At 41.9% G+C, this 20566-nt stretch overlaps 1 protein-coding gene across 1 annotated transcript in view; it reads left to right on the top strand.

Moving 5' to 3' along the window:
• The window catches only part of prkar2aa (protein kinase, cAMP-dependent, regulatory, type II, alpha A), a 320293-nt gene that overhangs the window by 81674 nt on the left and 218053 nt on the right, over window positions 1-20566 (top strand). Inside the window, exon 7 of the mRNA XM_073072054.1 lies at window positions 6073-6317. Within this exon, the coding sequence (XP_072928155.1) occupies window positions 6073-6317 (245 nt within the window). The remainder of the gene's footprint in view (window positions 1-6072; window positions 6318-20566) is intronic.

The following is a 20566-nucleotide window of genomic DNA, read 5'->3' as shown; positions in this document are numbered from 1 at the left end:
TGCAAATTTCCACCTAATTGAGCCTGAGGGTTATGTTTGCAGATTCCACGTTGTATAGTTCAGTGATGCAACAACAACAATCATTTCTGCTCTGCCTGGTTCTTTTCAGCTCAGCTTTTCAGAAACTTAGTCAGTGGAATTAACAATAGAAGACAACGAGTTAGCAAGTGACCTAGAGCATAGAACAGCACAGGCCCTTCAGCCCATGATGTGGTGCTGCCCTTTTAGCCTACTTTACGACCAATCTAACCCTTCCTTCCTACATAGCCCTCCATTTCTCTTTTATTCATGTGCCTATTGGAATTTTGCCTCCACATCTAGCAGGGCATTCCATGCACTCACCATCCTCTGATTCAAAATCTTACCCTCTGAAGTCACCTGTTATACTTTCCTCCAATCACCTTAAAATTTTGTATTAGCCAATTCCATCCTGAGGAAAAAGTCTCTGGCAATCCACTTGATCTATGCCTCGTATACCTCTATTAAGTCGTCCCTTATCCTCCTCTGCTTCAGAGCTCACTCAACCTATCCTCAGAAGACATGCTCTCTAATCCAGGCAACATCCTAGTATATCTCCTCTGCACCATCTCTAAATCTTCCACATCTTTTCTATAATGAGATCTTCAGACTGGAGACCATAAGTTCCTTGGTATCCACATCACCGAGGTCCTCACGTGGTCTGTACACACCAGCTGTGTGGTGAAAAAGGCACAACAGCACCTATTTCACTTCAGACGGTTGCAAAAGTTTGGTATGGTCCTCCAAAGCCTAACAACTTTCTACATGGGCACAGTTGAGAGCATCCTGACTGCCTGCATCACTGCCTGTTATGGGAACTTCCCTCAATCACAGGATTCTGCAGAGAGTGGTGCGGACAGCCCAGTGCATCTGTAGATGTGAACTTCCCATGATTCAGAACATTAACAAGGACAGGTGTGTAAAAAGGGCCCATAGGGTCATTGGGGACCAAGTCATCCCAACCACAAACTGTTCCAGCTGCTGCCATCCGGGAAATGGTACTGCAGCATAAAAGCCAGGACCGACAGGCTCCAGGACAGCTTCTTCCACCAGGCTATTAGACTGATTAGATAGATAGATAGATACTTTATTCATCCCCATGGGGAAATTCAACATTTTTTCCACTGTCCCATACACTTGTTGTAGCAAAACTAATTACTTAACTCAGTAAAAATATGATATGCATCTAAATCACTCTCTCAAAAAGCATTAATAATAGCTTTTAAAAAGTTCTTAAGTAGTTTACTTAAATACATTAAATACAATCAACCCCGGCACTTTAACATATCTTACTCCTGGCGGTTGAATTGTAAAGCCTAATGGCATTGGGGAGTATTGACCTTTTCATCCTGTCTGAGGAGCATTAAGTCACGCTGATTTGAGTGTACTCTATGTTACATTGGCTGTTCTATTTATTATAAATTATTGTAGCCCCCGGTAAGCCTCAGGCTCGCTCAGCTCGCTTCCGTCTAGGGGGAGCAGCCTTCGGCCCCGCCAAACTGGGTAATCAGCTGGTGTAGACGCTGTGTGATGTCCCCACCAAACCCAATAACAGACAGTACTCCATATGTGATTTAAATGATTACACTTTATAGATCTTACTGGAACTATGTGCTTAATAGAGATACAATATAAAAGGAAAAGGAAAAGGCGCCAAACTTATCAAAGTTCAACCACTTTGTGCACAACCGTTGGAGCTCAGTTAACAAAGTCTTCTTGCCACCATTCGATCCCCTCCAACCTCCTCGACCCGCCGCCTGGGACCAACAACGGTGGTTGACCAGATGCTCCACACGCATCTGTCCTCGTCTCTTCTCCTCGCCGAAAACCCTGGGCCTCGGACCCCCGCTTGGGGTTCTGTTCCGTCGCCCAGTTTACAGCATTGCGTCTCCTCTCTCTAACCCCATCGCACCTTCTCCCCCACAGTCCGCGAAACAATAGCTTACAGACCCACAAGAAAGAATAACGTCTATCCCAATTGGTTAACAAGTGAATACAATTCTCGTTATCAGTAATTATAACCCAAACAAGCTTCGAGAGAAAGCACTCTCTCACCAGTTAACATAACAAAGAAGCATTTTTACTTTTAAAATAACAAAGAAGCCATTTTATTAGCCTTAGCAGTAACATGAAAGAAGAAACCCCTTACATTATTATAAATTACTATGATTGCACATTGCACATTTAGACGGAGACGTAACGTAAAGATTTTTACTCCTTATGTATGTGAAGGATGTAAGAAATAAAGTCAATTCATTTAATTCAATATTCCAATCTAATCAGGTTTTTACAGAGCTATAAAGTATAGATTTATATAAGAAATTTTCCTGATGTTGGGATGTGTGTGTGTGTGTGTGTGTGTGTGTGTGTGTGTGTGTGTGTGTGTGTGTGTGTGTGTGTGTGTGTGTGTGTGTGTGTGTGTGTGTGTGTGTGTGTGTGTGTGTGTGTGTGTGTGTGTGTGTGTGTGTGTGTGTGTGTGTGTGTGTGTGTGTGTGAGAGAGAGAGAGATCAAAGTTTCCCATAAAGGAAATAAAATCCTTAGGAATAATAATATATTGTGAATTGGAGTGGAGGGAGAAACTCAGTTAAATTAATACTGTATTGGGCAAACTGCTGGATCTGAGAAAGGGCAAGTGTTTGCACTCTGCCATTGTACCTGAACACTACCTCACTACATTATTTCTATTTTTGCACTACTTACTTAATTTAACTACTTAAAAATATATGTATTTACAGTAATTCAGTTTTTTCTCTATTACTATGTATTGCATTGTACTGTCACCACAAAGCTAACAAATTTCATGACGTATAGCGGTGATATTAAACCTGATTCTGATTCTAGTTCTGCTGGGCATCAGCCTTGGCTCGGTAAAGATATTGTTGGTGAGATAGTTGAGGAGTTAGTTTAATTTTCCAAAGTTCTCTCAGTTCACGGAAGATCCCATTTGACTGGCAATCACAAGAGCACAGCAGGTATCAGACTTGTTTCCTACTTGATGCTTTGAATGAACTTGCTTATCATCAATCATGGGGAAATATTAGCAGCTATGATTAAAGATTTACACTACAGAATAGTACAGGACCATGCAGACCATTTGGCCCGTGATATTGTGTATGATGATGATTGGTCCCTTTAACCTATCGAGGATCAATCTAACCCTTCCCTCCCACATAGCCCTCCATGTTTCTAACCCTATGTGCCTTTCTAAGAGTCCCCTAAATGTCTCAAATGTATCTGTTTCTGGCAGGGCATTCCACACACCTATCACTCTCTGTGTAAAAAAACCCACCTCTGACATCTTCTCTACACTTTCCTCCAATTGGTTTCAGTATGTTGCATATTTTAAGGCAGAAGTAGATAGATCTTTAAGAAGTAGAGATATGTATACTGCATACATACCTTGATAATAAATGGATCTTGAACAATATGGAATTGGGGTGAGAATTGGATCACTTATGGTTTACTCAATGGGGGAGCAGGTTTAGGTGACTGAGTAGTGTACTCAATAGACAATAGGTGCAGTAGTAGGCCATTCGGCCCTTCGAGCCAGCACCGCCATTCAATGTGATCATGGCTGATCACCCACAATCAGTACCCCGTTCCTGCCTTCTCCCCATATCCCTTGACTCTGCTATCTTTAAGAGCTCTATCTAACTCTTTATTGAAAGCATCCAGAGAATTGGCCTCCACTGCCTTCTGAGGCAGAGCATTCCATAGATCCACAACTCTCTGGGTGAAAAAGTTTTTCCTCAACTCTGTTCTAAATGGCCTACCCCTTATTCTTAAACTGTGGCCTCTGGTTCTGGACTCCCTCAACATCGGGAACATGTTTCCTGCCTCTAGCGCGTCCAATCCCTTTACAATCTTATATGTTTCAATCAGATCCCCTCTCATCCTTCTAAATTCCAGTGTATACAAGCCCAGTCGCTCTAATCTTTCAACATTTGACAGTCCCGCCATCCTGGGAATTAACCTCATGAACCTACGCTGCACTCCCTCAATAGCAAGACTGTCCTTCCTCAAATTTGGAGACCAAAACTGAACACAATACTCAAGGTGTGGTCTCTACTCCTGCTTCTAATGTGCATGTACATTCTGGCCCCGTAAATATGTTTAATTGTCAGAGCTTGGTCCACACTTCTTATCCTTCCTTCTCTGTCTCTACCTAACATCCACCAGCCACTAACTCCCAATTCCATATCTGCGCTCCCCCTCTCTCTCTCCTCACCCGATTTCATTGGTTTCACCAGCCCCTACCTCACCCCTCCCTCTCATTTCTTTATGCAGGTTTTCCCCCCTCTACGCACTTCAGCCCTAATGCAGGGGCTATGCCTGATACTTCGACTCTCTTTCCTCCTCCACAAAAGTTACTAGACTCACCAAGTTCTTCCAGAAGTTTGTTGTTTGCTCCAAGTTCCAGCATCTCCTGTGCTTCCACACTGCTTTTCTCCACTCAAAGTAGGTCCTTGATCCAAAGAACCTTCTGGACCACCATTTCATTCTGTCATCTACAGGTAAATTCTTCCTTAGCTTCAGAACAAAGGACATAGCACAGGAGTAAGTCCTGTGGACCACAATGCCGTATTGAGTGAACAAATTAGTAATCAAATGCCCAACTCATCCTATCTTTCCACTTTAGGTTTCTTTACAGCACACAGGCAATATCACTTATAGTCTGAGGAAATGAGAAATCCCACAGTCACGCAGTTCTGGTGTTTCACAGTTGGAGTTGGGAGCAGGGGGAGGGAGAAGACCAGAGGAGGACAGCCAAAGACCAACTGGTTCCAAGGTCACCCTGAACTGGTTCCTATAGGGCATGTCAGATTAATATCTCATGACCGACAATTGTCCTGGAGCTGTCAGTGGTCACCGTGTCCTTTCTTTCGTGTTTCTGCAAAGTGCTGCTTTACATTGGGATTTTGTTCTTCAGTCTGGCCGTGGGAGCCTCAATTTTCAAATTTTTAGATGCAGCATCTGAAAGAAATGGCTCTAAGACTGATTTTTTTTGCATATCACAGAAGACATTATTGTAAAAACGAGATCTATTGCTAAAAAGAAAAAAAACACAATTTCAACATTGCTTTTGACATTTCCATAAACTGCGTGATGATTTCATTTTAAATTAGATGCAAATATATCTGTCAACGGGATTTGCTTCGGAAATGTCACTCCTTGCCTGTTGAATCTTCCTATTTTGTTTTGATATTTTAAACATCTTTGCATTGAAATAACCTTATCATTATTAGTAGTTTTAAACGCAACTCTTGCAATATTTGATGAAGAAGGATTTGCACAAGCGTTGCTCGTGGAGATTTTTTTTAAGGCCACAGGAATTCCCGTTTTTTTTTGTAAGGGATCTCCCTTGTTTTTTTTAAAATAGCAGTCACCATAGCAACAACGGAGGGTAAGCCAAAGGGGCTGTCCGTGACGTCAATGGCGAAGCTGCATCGCGATTGGTCGGAGTGGTGTGAGGGGGGGAGGGTGATCGGAGGAGCGCGAGGGAGAAGGGGCGGGAAAACCGAGGGGCCGGCCCGCCGTACTTACTTGAGGGTGCGGCCAGTCGTGCGGCTCTCCCCCGCGCCGATTGGCCCTCGCGTCGGCCGCCAACTGGCTGGCCGCCACGCCAATCAAGCCGCTTCCTGCCAACATGTTTGATTGGGCGGCGGAACAGACCGGGGCGAGTGAGCGAGGGAGAGCGCGCGTCCAAGTGAACAAACGGGGCTAGAGGCGGAAAATAAAGGAGATCACATATTATAAATATATTTAAAATATATATTATAAATAGATTGTTTATAAATCCTGAATGAAACAATATAAAGTTGTGCAATAAAATAGATTTCCCCCCCCTTCAATGGTGCGATAGTGTTTTGTGGAGGTAAATGCGGACTAATCGGCTGCTAATCGGAAAGGTGTCGGTCTGACAGCGCTGCTTCATCGGCCGGCGATCCAGTGAGTTGGCGGCGGGGTTGAGGAGGGAGGTAGGGGGCCGTCGACTAATCGCTTGTCTGCCTGTACCCGCCGATCGATCGGCCGCTGCCTGCCCGTCAGCGAAGGATGAATATCGAGATCCCGCCCGGCCTCACCGACCTGCTGCAGGGCTACACCGTGGAGGTGCTCCGGCACCGGCCCGCCGACCTGGTCGAGTTCGCCATCCAGTACTTCACCCGGCTGAAGGAGAAGGAGGAGCAGGCCGAGGGCCGGCGGCCCAGCGATGCCGACGCCGATGCCATGCAGACCGAGTCCAACGGGGACAACGGCGACACCGACACCGAAACCGAGAGCGAGTCGGACTTTGAAGGTAAAAGCGCCCGGAGCGGCTCGGCGCAAATCTATGAGAAGGGGTAGGGTAAGGAGAGGAATGGGGGAAGCGTAGGTGGAGTGAGTGAGGGATGGGGGAGTGTGGGTACAGAGAGGGAGGGATGAGAGTGGGTGCAGAGAGGGAGGGATGGGTGAGTGTGGGTGCAGAGAGGGAGGGATGAGAGTGTGGGTGCAGAGAGGGAGGGATGGGGGAGTGTGGGTGCAGAGAGGGAGGGATGGGGGAGTGTGGGTGCAGAGAGGGAGGGATGAGAGTGTGGGTGCAGAGAGGGAGGGATGGGGGAGTGTGGGTGCAGAGAGGGAGGGATGAGAGTGTGGGTGCAGAGAGGGAGGGATGGGGGAGTGTGGGTGCAGAGAGGGAGGGATGAGGGTGTGGGTGCAGAGAGGGAGGAATGGGGGAGTGGGTGCAGAGAGGGAGGGATGGGTGGAGGGGAAGGTAGTCAGATATCCAAGAGCACCATGGCTTGGGAGACAAGGGGGTGTTCAGAGTAATGTTGATGGGTTGTATTGGCAGCAATTGAAGGGAAGGCTCTACTATAGGAGGATGGGAATTTGGGTATACTGTACAGGACAGGGAGTGGGCAGTCTGTGCAAGGTGATGACGAAGATAAGGGGAAGAAGAGAAGAATCATTCTATTGGAAACTGCAGAAGGTATGGATGACAGAAGTGGGAGCAAGGAGGATTTACTGGAAAATAGTAAGGGGAATGAGTGAGTAGTTAAAAAGGATTTGGAGGAAGGTCACCACGGAAAATCTGGGGAATAATTACAAGGAGGAATATTGGGCGAAGGATGAACAAAAGGATTAGAAAGGAAAATGAGAACAGATTGTAGGGAAGAAATGACTGTACAACATATTTGGATGGGAGAAGTGTGGGGGAGTAGAGGGAAACTAGTCAGTGAAGAGGTGGGAATGAAATGTGGAGCAAGTATTCAGAATAATTAAGAGCAAGATTGGGTGATGGAGGCATTGGGAAGTCTAGAGAAACCCGAAAGGATGATTTGGGGTGACGGGGAGGGGAGCGGTCTACAAGGAAAATGATCACATGCTTAAGTAAAGAAGGAGAATGTGAAAGACCTCTTGTGGGGCAATGGCTTTCATGCAGGGAAGTTGTGCAGAGATCAAAGATCACCCATGATCCTGAATGAATGGACAAGTATGTAATGGCCCTCTACTGCTTTTTACTTCTGATGGTGGGTGTGGGATGAGAAAACGAAGGGCTAAAGTTATCTTTTTTTTGGGATTAATTGCACTGACAACACTGGTGTGTATTGCCAAATCTTACATGGTAAAATATGGAATTAGGAAAAAGAAGCATTAATGGATAATGGTCAACAGAGAGATGATGTTAGTGTCTGAAGAAATCACGTATATTTTGAATGTAAAAGACAGATGAGAAAGTAAATGGAATGTAGAAAACCATGAAATTTGAATATTTGTAAAAAAAAGATTGGATTAAGAATTGCTACAATCTTTGGCTAAGTGCAAATTAACCTTGTTACATTATTTTACTTCTGATTTTATAATTTGAGGTGACATTCAGTGCATTTGAAGTTCAAATTTAATTGTCATTCAGCCGTTCATGAATACAGCCGAACAAAACAGCGTTCATCTAGAGCTAAGGTGCGAAACACTTTACCAACAGTCATACACAGCTCAAGGCACATATAGCACATATAAGACAGCAGTAAACATACAGTCACAACATGAAAAATATAATACAGTCCAAGTCCCTGAGTGTCATGTCCTGTAGAATAATGGTATATGGGTGTTGTTGGCAAGAGCATGCCTACAGTGGTCCGATCATCATCCACTAGTGCAGAAAGAAATGGACAAACGCAGTCCAGCCTGTCTTCTACTGAGCGAACACTGGAGGGCAGCACTGACGGGAAGGGACAGCCCCCAATCCAGCAGGACTCCAGTCTGCCCGCTGAGCCTCTGCTCTCTCCTGCACTGCCTCTGGCGTCACACCCCTGGGTGGCTGCAACAAGTGGGGTGTTGGTTGCTTGCAATTCAGTGGTAAATTCTACATCCTATTGAACTATCTTCACTTGATAGAAATTAAAATCGGTAATACATCTGTGATTTGTTTCTCTCTACAAATGTATGGTTAGATTTGGAGCAATGTAATAAAACAGCTGTTAGTTTCCTTGAAGTATTACGTCCAATTCAAGCATAAGTATTTTTGTTCAGAGAGGGTTGGAAACGCTGCCATTATTTTGTCATGGGATCATCATGTGCAAGACCAATTCTTGGAGTTGCGTCATTGCATTAAATGTTTGGCATAGCTTCTCCGTGGTTTTTGATAAAGGCTGGACCCCTTTTAGCTGCGTTGTCTCCGGAGGTCATTTTGAGCTCTTTGACGTATTGTCTCAGAAGTAGCGTTTATTTTACCACTCTTCCTGCAAGAAGTAAAATACATTCGTCAGTGTTTTAATCCATCTGTTGGGCAAATACTTCATCAGTTCATAAGTGATTTGAAAAATATGTTGTGATAAATTGCTGCAGAAAAGCAAAAATGAATAAGCTGGTGTCTTAGTTTGGCCGCCTTGATGTCTTCAGATTATTTGTGGTAACATTTAAAATTACCTTTAACTTTCCTCCACCAAGATGAAAACTTGCTGTAACTCATCCACATGGTTGAAATAGTACACCCATTTTGGACAATTTATGCTGAGACCAATCCAAATACATTGATGTACAGAGAGGGGCAATTGTTTTTATTTTGGAAGCTATCAGCCTTTTAATTTTTCAGGGCAGATTGTTATATATATATTCAGAATTTTAGCATGGACGAACAATTATTTATTGCCAAGCAACTGGTGATCACCTTACTTATGTTTCTGAATATTTTAGTAGTTGGCCTTCTAGTCTTTTATGAATTACATTGTGGTGTCATTACTTGAAAAACATTCAAGTAGCAAAGCTCAGTTCTAGCATAATTTTAATGAGGAATTGTAGACCGCTTGAAAATAAATTTCTGTTTGAACTAATGAAAACCAAATTCATAGGTAGTGCTCTTGTGTTCAATGCACAATATGGAGTAGACTATTGATAGTGGATTTGTTAAAAGGTGTTGCTGGTGACCATATTTGACTTCAAGCTGCTGTGTTTAATTATATCCTTTTGTGCTCTTTGCAGCCAATTGAAGTGCCAAATCCTGATATGTATTTCTGTCAGAGACGAAATGAATTTGAAACTGAATAAAGCAGTCTCAGCTTGGTTGCAGTAATGTTGCTTAGTCCTAACCTGAGAGGATTGAGTTTTATGTTTGCGTAACATTCAGTTTCGTTTGCCTATTGTTCTTTTGTTTTCTGTGTGTGATAATGAATAAGTATTTTGTTATAGGCCCAGAACTACTGAGACCTGAACTACCAAACCCATTTGGTCTGCCTGAGTGTATCAGTAACTTTTCAGACCTTTTTATTCTAGTTTTTGTATCTTTTGAATCAGAATCAGGTTTATTATTGCTGACATGTTGTGAAATTTGTTGTTTTGCAACAACAGAACAGTGCAATGCATATATATAAAGTAAGCAGTGCAAAAAGGGAGTAAAAATATTGTAATGTTCATGCATTCAGAAATCTGATGAAATGGAAGAAGCTGTTTATTAAACAATGAGTGTGTGTCTTCAGGCTCCTGTACTTCACCCCTTATGGTAGTAATGAGAATAGGGCATTGCCTGGGTGATGAGTGTCCTTTATGATCAACACTGCCTTCTTGAGACATCACGTTTTGAAGTTGTCTTTGGTTGTGGGGAGGCTAGTGCCCATGATTGAGCTGGCTGAGTTTACAATCCTCTGCCATTAGATTTCTCTGATCCTGTACATACCAGACAGTAATGCAACCGGTTGGTTGCTTGCAATTCAGTGATAAATTCTACATCCTATCAGATACTCTCCATGCTACATCTGTGGAAAAAAAAATTATAGTCTGTAAAGCCAACTTTAAAATTCTTGAGCAAGTGAACAAAACCATGGCAATTGCAATCCTGCTAAATGTGAAATTATCCACTTTGGTCAGAATGATGAAGTATTACTTAAATGACATAAGCTTATGAAATGGGGACATATAGTATAAAGTAACTGTGCCATTCCTGTGCAGATGTCAGTAAAGCATGCTTGCAGGTACAGTAGGCAGGTAAGAACACGATAAGTTTCATTGTAGAGAGGATTTGTGTAGAAGAGCCAGCAAGGCTCCAGAATTATAGGCCTTGGTGAGACCATGGTACACTATTCTGTGCACTTTTGGCCTCCTTACATAAAAAGGTATTTACCATAAAAGTTTGCTAGATTAAGATTGATGGGATTGCATAAAATACAAAATAAGTTTAATTCAGTTTGTCAGAATCAGGTTTATTATCAGTGTCATATATCGTGAAATTTGCTCTGTGGCGGCAGTACAGTGCTAGACACAAAATAATACTGCAAATTACAATAAATAATAGTGTAAAAGAGGACTAGTGAGGTAATATTCATGAGCCATTCAGAAAGTTCAGAGTTCAAAGTAAATTTATTATCAAATTATCATATACAACCTTGGGATTCATTTTCTTGCAGGCATACTCAATAAATCCAATAACTATAATAAAATCAATGAAAGGCTACACCAACAGGATAGCTAAACAGTGCAAAACAAAATAAATACAAAAAGGAAATAATAAAATCAATAAATAAATGAACAATAAATATCGAGAACATGAGATGAAAAGTCCTTGAAAGTGAGTCCATAGGTTGTGGGAACATTTCAGTGATGGGCCAAGTGAAGTTGTCTCCTCTGGTTCAAGAGCCTGATGTTTGAAGGGTAATAACTGTTCCTGAATCTGGTAGTGTGAGTCCTGAGGCTCTTATACTTTCTTCCCTTTGACAGCAGAAAGCATAACCTGGGTGGTGGGGGTCCCTGATGATGGACGCTGCTTTCCAGCGACAATGCTTTGTATAAATGTGCTCAGAAGTGGGGTAAGCTTTACCTGTGACGGACTGGGCCGCATCCACTACCTTTTGCAGGATTTTCCATTCAAGAGCATTGATGTTTCTATACAAGGCCGTGATACAGCCAGTCAATATACTCTGCATGACACATCTATAGAAATTAGTGTTATAGTTGTCATGCTGAATCTTCACAAGCTCCTAATAAAGAAGAGGCACTGCTGTGCTTTCTTTGTGATTGCACTTATTTGCTGGGCCCAGGACAGGTCCTCTGAAATGATAACACCAAAGAATTTAAAGTTGCTGACCCTCTCTATCACTGATCCACTGATGAGGACTGGCTCATGGATCTTATCTGCCTCCTTGATCTTGCTGACATTACTGGGTAGTTGTTGTGGCATCACTCAGCCAGATTTCCAGTCTCTCTCCTAAATGCTGATTCAGTCTACGACAGTGTTGTCGTCAGCAATTGAATATGGCATTGGAACTGTGCTTAGCCACACAGTAAGTGTAAAGTGAGTAGAACAGGGGGCTAAACAAGCAGTTTTGTGATGCACCTGTGCAGATGGAGATTGTGGAGAAGATGTTCTGCGTGAAGAAATTGAGGATCCAATTACATAAGGAGGTTTTGAAGCTTATTGATTTTGAGGAGATGATAGTGTTGAATGCCAAGCTGCTGTTAATAAAGAGCATCCTGATGTATGCATTTTTGCTGTCCAGATGTTGCAGGATTGAGTGAAGAGCCAATGAAATGGCATCTGCTGTGAACCTGTCATGCCAGTAGCAAATTGGAGTGGATCCAAGTCACTTCTCAGGCAGGAGTTGATATGTTTCATCATCAACCTCTCAAAGCACTTCATTACTGTGGATATAAGTGCTACTAGATGATAGTTATTGAGGCAGGTTACCGCGTTCTTAGCCACCTGTATAATTGAAGCCTGCTTAAAGCAGGTGGGTATTTCAGACTGCAGAAATGAGAGATTATAGATCTCAGTGAAAACTCCAGCACAGATCTTTAGTACTTGGCCAGGTACCCCATCTGGGCTGGTTGCTTTCTGTGGGTTCACTTTCTTGAACGATGGTCTCATGTCAGTTTCAGAGACTGAAATCACAGGATCATCAGGGGCTGTGGGAGTTCATAATTGTTCCTTCATGTTTTGACGGGCAAAGTGAGCATAGAAGGTATTAAGCTGATCTGTAAGCAAAGCCCTGTTGTCACCTATGTCGCTTGATTTCACTTTGTAAGAGGGGATAGCATTCAAGCCTTGCCAGTTCGCCTGTCAGATGGCTTTTCGGAGATCGTACCTGGACCTCTTGTAACTTTCTTGGACCTGAATGTCTCTCATCTGGCCCTCAGCAGATTGCAGATCTCATGGTTCATCCAGGGAAGAATGGATAATTTTGTGGGGACATACTTGTCTATAACTGTTTTTATAAAATCTGTGACTTTACCACACTGTACTTATTCAGATCCTCAGATGGGTCCTTGAATATGGCCCAGTCTACCGACTCAGAGCAATCCTCTGCCTCCCATGACATATCTTTGTTGTCCTAATCTCTGAGTCTTGCTCTTTAGCCTCTGCCTATATGTAGGTAGGAGAAGGACAGCTAAGTTGGATTTGATCAAATCTGATGTCAGAGGGGGAAGAAGCTGTTCCTAAAATGTTGAGTGTGCATCTTCAGACTCATATGCCTCCTCCCTGGTGGTAGTAACAATCCATGAGCTTTCTTCAGAGTATTCTGATGTGAAAGACAAAGTGGTTATATAATTCAAGCACTCGTATGAACATTTCAAATGCCTGTAGTTATATTTAGTTGAGACATTAGTGGTAGCTTTTTTTTTAACAGCTTGGCTATAAGAACATAGTTGTAAAGAATTTGAGGACACATTGTTTCATGAATTTTTAAAATGTTTGACCTAGATGGAGGGACACTGGCACCCTCAGATAGAGTTTCAGAATACGGAACAGACCTTTCAGAGTTGGCATAGGTGAAATTTCTTCATTTGCCCCGGAGGGCTGTAAATGCTGAGCTATAAACATTTTCCTTCAAATTACATATAGATACACGGTGATGTAAAGCATTATCATGGGGAAGATATTATGTATGACACAGCAGACTGGGTGGTCTATTCCTGCTATTATGTTATGAGCGTTTGCGTTCAAGCAGAACAAGTAGTGATATTAGTACTTTTTCTCTGATACTAGTGATTAAAACTGAAATTCATACACGGTATTCCTTCAGCTATTTATGAATTACAACCTTGTTTTCCCTGATTTTAAAAGAACAATCAATTTTGTCATCTGCAGAGTATCTGCTGTGTTGCTGCAGGCCAGTGTACAAACAGTTGCTTTGTTTGTTTCGATCATTTGGAAAAAAATTAAATATAAGTGACTGGAATGAATTATCAGTATTTTCATAGTAAGTTGACAGAAATATATGTTAGCTGGGCAAATCTCTAAATACAGTTGCAGTGAGATTATTGTTCCCCTTAGAAAGCATATGTTCCCGATTCAATAAAGCCAAAACCTATGGTGGAACCCAAGGTGAAGGTTTTGCATCATTAATTTGTGCAATATTAAGTTGGTAATTTGGTTGGACAAACTTGGATTGTTTTCTTTGGAGTGCCGGAGGCTGATAGAGGTTTATAAGATTACAAGAGGTATAGATAGAGTAGTCAAACTATTATCTTTTTCATGGTTTGAAATGTCTAATACCAGAGGTCATGCATTTAAGATGAGATGGGGTAATTTCAAAGGAGATGTGAGAGGCACGTTTTTTTACACAGAGAGTGGTGGGTGCCCAGAATGTGCTGCCTTAGGTGGAGGCAGAAACTTTAGAGATTTATTAAAAGGCATGAATGTGTGGAAAATGGAAGGATGTTGACATTGTGTAGACAGAAGAGATTAGTTTAATTAGCTATTTGATTGCTAATTTAGTTGGTTGGACACAATATTGTGGGCTGAAGGGCCTGTTCCTTTGCTGTACTGTTGTAATATCAGTGGATCCTCTGAAGCTGCAAAGATGTTTTAGACAATAGATGTTGTTTTGAGGCAAGCCCATTTCAAACGTATGTACATTTGGGCAAGTGTTGGATATTATTGCTGGCTTCTGTCTTCAACTTGTAAGGCATGGAAACCTGTGAAGTGCCTTTGACTACTAGTTTTGGTGGGATACAATTGCCAATTCATTTTATTCTTAGATGCAACCTTTTGCATTGCTAAAATGATAGTTCTTCGTGAGTTGGATGAAATTACTGCATATTTTACCTAAGGAGGTTATTATAGAACAAGTATTAAATCAGTCTTTATTTTGAATGTGAATAAGAAAATCTGTGTAGTTTGCAACATCGTTGTAGTGACTTAAGTCTAATTACATACATTCTTTGAATCTCCACTGCAAGTACTCTCAGCATTGTGATAGGGTGCTGCATACAGAACAGTGATGTGCAATATAAAAATTGACAGGCAAGAGTAGTTTTCTGGAAGACACTCAGAAATTATTTATTTTTAGAGCCATTTGATGTGTACCTCTTTAGATGTTATTTAAAATGTTGTTATGTGTGATATAGAAACGTCTGTTTACTTTTTGGATACCTTCTATTTAACCACACGCATGGCTTATTTGTAACCACATGTTCAATTTCTACTGCTGACGTGTTAGCCATTGTGATCTCTTTTGTCACAATTGACCGCAGAGCAAGTGCACGGTGCGACTTGGCTCAGTTGCTAGCAGGTTCAAATTTTCGACTTCTCAACAATGCTTGAAATGTTAGATTCTTGCTAAAATAAAACAAAATGCTCAAAACATCCAGCAGGTGCAGTTGGAGACTTTGGAAGAGAAATGTAGTTAGGGTTTCCTGTAGGTGACTTTTAACTAGAACTCACTGAACTTTTGCAGAGAGGTTATGACTTTGAGTTCTATTACAAAAGCTTTTTCCTTGTGCTAATTGAACCTGGACCTGGAATCATGCATTCATGTTGCCATGTACAATACCACAATTAACTGTTATCAAGATGGATTTTGATTTTCGTTTAGGGATCATTGTCTTCTTGCATTGCAACTCATCTTCAGTATTGATTAGCGATTAGTCAATTTCTCTTCACCTTGTGATAAATAGATAAATTTGATGTCAGGCGTCCAGAGCTGGTTTAGTGTTGTCAGAGCCTTGAGAATGGGAATGTCGGCCAGGGAGAGGTTGGTTTGCCTGTCCGGCCTTTGAATTTGGACTATTTTGTAATATCCTCTCTAATGTTTTCCAGTATTTGTAAATCTTATTCAGAACCTTGAGGACTTGAGCTATTTTTTATGTGCCAGGCACCTGAAATTTCACCAAGCACCACTGCTTTGTTTGTATCCTTTAAATCCACTTCAACTCTTTCACATTCTTGAGTTAGCTTGTGTTTCTGAGATTTAAGTAGTACTCATTCTCTGCTTTGCTGTATCATTAAAGATGCTGTAGGATCATCAGACTCCAGAATTCTGATCTATAGTTCCTTCATTTTTAATTCTCTTCTCTGAATTTAAAAGTTCACAAATGACATAGCACATTTGCTCTTTTTCCTCTTGGAGCTTCCAAGTTCCTCAATTGCTACCCTTTTGCAAAATGTCCTGAGATATATTGATTTGATAAGCACTGCATACAGAGGCAAATCTATACCTGCATTTGAGTTTGTGCCTATGCCATTGATCAATGGAGCTAATTTACTGTTTATGACTCATTTTGATTGACTTTTTATTAGCCTAGTGAAGCACTCTCCTTGATTTGTTTTGTAATGCTAGTTCAGCTTCTGAATCACTTTCACATTCTCAGACACTCCCTCAGTGAGGTGAAATGCTTCTCCTTTTCTGTAGATCCTGAGGGGACACTCTGCTTGATAAGGTGAATGGGTTGTTTGTGTGTTGTGTAGTTTTTCTGTTGGCTTCTGCATGCTTCTTCTGTAGAGGTTCATGTTCAGTCCCTTCCTGGATGCTGCTCCTTTGTGAGTCGTCATGGTTAGGGATTACCATGAATCAGTGAGGATGAGGATGTCATATTTTCAAAGTTCCTGAACTGGTTTCTCTTTTTTTTTTGGAAGTTGATTGCCTTGATAGAGCTAGCTTTGGGAATCTGATGTCAGGTATCTGGACGATGTGGGGTACTCACTGGAGCTGGTGGATTGTGTTTGCGGCCGCATTGTTGTGTATGGTAGCATGGCATAGGACTCAAAGTACGTATGTGTGACCATGTACTACCCTGAGATTTATTTTCTTGCGGGCACTCACAGTAAATACAAAGAAATGTAATAGAATCAATGAAATGCCACACCCAATAAGATGGTCAAATGGCAATGTGCAAGAGATAACAAACTGCAAATACAAAAAGAGGTAAAAATAAGCATAAATATTGAGAACATGAGATGAATCCTTGAAAGTGAGTCTGTAGTGTTTGGGTGAGTAAAGTTGAGTGAAGTTATCCCATCTGGTTCAAGAGCCTGATGATTGAGGGTTAATAATTGTTTCTGAATTCTGATGGTGTGGGGCCCAGGGCTACTGTACCTTCTTCCTGATGTCAACAGTGAGAAGAGAGCATGGCCTGGATGGTGGGGTTTCTTGATAATAGATAAGAATATCTGGAGATGCTGGAATTCAGAGCAATACACACACCATACTGGAGGAGCTCAGCAGGCTAGGTAGCGTCTAGGAAAGGAGTACAGTTGACGTTTTGGACTGAAACCCTCCGGCAGGACTTTTGATGATAGATGCGAAAGCACTTCATATAGATGTACTCAGTGATGGGGAGGGCTTTACCTGTGATGGACTAGCAGTATTTTTTTGTGGGCTTTTCCACACAACAGCATTAGTGTTTCCATACCCAGGTCATGATGCAACCAATCAATATACTGGTATATACAATATACTCCACCTCACATCTATAGAAGTTTGTCAAAATTTTAGATGACATGCTGATTCTTTGCAAACTTCTAAGAAAATAGAGGCACTTTTGTGCGGGACCCAGGAAAACTCTTCAGAAGTAATAACACCGAGGAATTTAAAGCTTCTGACGCTCTCCACCTCTGACCCCTGATGAGGACTGGCTCATGGACCTTCAGTTTCCTCCTCCTGCAATCGATAATCAACTCTTAGGTTTTGCTGACATTGAGTAAGAGGTTGTTGTTACGACTCCACTCAGACCAGGTTTTCAATCTCCCTCCTATATGCTGATTCATCACTACTTTTGATTTGGCCAAGAACTGCGGTGTCACCAGCAAACTTAAGTATGTCCTTGGAGCTGTGCTTAGCCTCACAGTCTAAATATAAAATTAGACTAAGTATAAATTGAGTAGATCAGGGGGTAAGCACACAGATTTGTGGTACACCTGTGTTGATGGTGAATGTAGAAAAGATGTTGTCAATCCAAACTGATTGGTGCCAATCCAGTTAATCAAGGAGGGACTGAGGCCAGGTCTCAAAGTATACATCTCTGAAATTCTTCTTCTCCAGATAGCTTTGAAACCAAGAAAGAAAAAAACAGCAGCACGATTAACAACCCCCAAATCCCTTCCTACCTGCACAAAAATGAACAATACAGGCACATCAACCCCCCCCCCCCCCCCATCCCACCAGTGATCAAAAGGCAGCCTCCCCTCTCTGGTAGAAGAGCGCTTCCACCAGCGATCAGAAGGCAGGCAGCCAACACACCCTCTTCATTCGCCTCAGTATTTCAATCTCCCTTGTTGCTTTAATGAGCGAAATGGAGTCGAACATCGGCTTGTTCCCCCCCGCCCCGTCCCACTATCTGCTCGCCATTAAGTTCGCTCATGCTGCCTCTGCCTCCTGGAATCCTCTTGGAGACCACAGAGCACTGAAACAACCAAACAATCTGTAAACTGCAAAACACAGATTCAAACAGTCCTAGAAACACAATCAAGATGAAAAATGGATGTAAAAGACATAAAAGAAGTGAAATGCTTGGTTTCGTGGTCAATCCAAAAGATGTCGACCATGGGAGAGTTGTATGCCACCCTGACCGGAAAAGTTCTTGGAGCTTAGTGATTAGTTTTGAGAAGATGATAGTATTGAATGCCAAGCTGTAGTCAGTGAAGAAGATCCTGATGTATGCATCTAAACTGTGCAGATGTTCCAGAGTTGAGTGAAGAGCTAATGAAATGGCATCTGCTGTTGTGACAGTAGGCAAATTGGAACGGATCCAAGTCACTTCTCAGACAGGAGTTGATGTTTCATGACCAATCTCTGAAGGCACTTGATTACTGTGGATGTAAGTGTTTCTTGTTGTCGTTTGCAGGGACTTGGTGCTTCAGCCAAATTAACGTTTACTATTGATTGCCGATTCTACTTGGCTTCTGAAACCATTTAAAATGACCCTTTTTAGGATTGGGTGTACAGACGCAGAACTAAAGTGCTGTTGTCATGACAGGACTGCTACTTTGACAAGTGGAAGAGTGACAGCAGTAATGGAGGCTTTGCAAGTAGACGATATGCTCACATAAAACCTCATGGGCTTGCACTATGAGGTGTATTGTCAGTATGGGTAATAGGCATATCTGTATTACACACATTTCTTGGCTCTGCATGCCCATTTATTTAAGACCATATTTATTTTTGCTTTTTCTCAACTCTTACCACTGTAGAGCTGGTAGGCTCAATATCTTCACTTGTTCAATCTTGCTTTGTTGTTTCATAGAGTCATAGAAACCTACAGCAAAGAAACAGACCCTTTGGCCCATCTAGTCTATAATAAGCCATTTAAACTGTCTAGACCCATCAACCTGCACCCGGACCATAGCCCTGCATATTCCTCCCATCCATGTACCTATCCACACTTCTTTTAAATGTTGAAATCAAATCACATCCACCACATGTGCCAGCAGCTTGTTCTATGCTCTCACCACCATCTGAGTGAAGAAGTTTCACCCCATGCTCCCCTTAAACATGTCATCTTTCACCTTTAACCCATGACTTCTGGTAGTAGTCTCACCCAGCCTCAATTGAAAAAAAATGTTTTCATTTACCCTATCTATACCTCTCATAATTTTGTATACCTCTATCAAAACTCCCCTCAGTCTTGTATGTTCCAGAGAATAATTTTTTATCTTATTCAATCCTTCCTTATAACTAAGCTCCCTCAGTCCTGGAAACATCCTTATAAATTTGCTCCATACTTTTGCAATCTTGTTTATATCTTTTCTGTAGGGTAGGTGACCAAAACTGCACACAATAGTGCAAATTAGGCCTCACCAACATGTCATACAATTTCAACATAAAATCCTAACTCCTGGACTTAATTCTTTGATCTATGAAGGCCAATTATGCCAAAAGCTTTCATTATGATCCCATCTACCTGTGATGTTACTTTCAATGAATTATGGACCTGTATTCCCAGATACCTTTGTTCTACCACACTCCTCAGTGCCCTACTGCTCATTGTGTAAGACCTATCCTGGTTGGTTCTACCAGCGTGCAACACTTCACACTTGGCTGCATTAAATTCCATCTGCCATTGTTCCAGCTGATTTGCATCCTGCCTGTTCCCATTTCCACTGCATAGAAACATAGAAAACCTACAGCACAATACAGGCCCTTCGGTCCACAAAGTTGTGCCGAACATGTCCCTACCGTAGAAATTACTAGGCTTACCCATAGCCCTCCTATCTTTCTAAGCTCCATGTACCTATCCAAAAGTATCTTAAAAGACCCTATCATATCCGCCTCTACCACCGTTGTCAGCAGCCCATTCCACGCACTCGCCACTCTCTGAGTAAAAAATACTTGCCCCTGACAACTCCTCTGTACCTACGCTCCAACACCTTAAACCTGTGTCCTCTTGTGGCAACCATTTCAGCCCTGGGAAAAAGCCTCTGACTATCCACACGATCGATGCATGTTCAAGTTCTTCTTTTCTTTTTGGCTAACCTGATTTAAATGAATTTAAATTTTTATTATATAATGAAATACTTGATTTTACATAGTGCATTTTAAAGTATTTTAGGATGGCAACAGCATGGTCGATACTATTTGGTCATTGTGCCTATGTTGCCTCTCTAATAGAGCAACTCTCATTCCGCCCACGGGTTCTTCCGTAGCCATACAAGTTTTTGTTTCCATGTTGATGGACACAGTGAAACCTACCTGCACCCACCTCTGAAGAAAGTGCCTTCCAGATTCTAATTACATACTGTGTTTTAAAAATGTTTCCATGCCAGGTTAATTTTCCTGAAGAATGGTTTTTGAGAGTCTACTTGATCTTGTATTGTGACCGTACTATCTTAGTTTCCTTTATGGTGACAGTAGGTCTTCGTAGTGT

Source organism: Hemitrygon akajei, chromosome 19, assembly GCF_048418815.1.
Source record: "Hemitrygon akajei chromosome 19, sHemAka1.3, whole genome shotgun sequence".
NCBI lineage: Eukaryota > Metazoa > Chordata > Chondrichthyes > Myliobatiformes > Dasyatidae > Hemitrygon > Hemitrygon akajei.
Note: the sequence above shows the minus strand (reverse complement) of the source record. Positions and strands in the feature narration are given on the sequence as shown.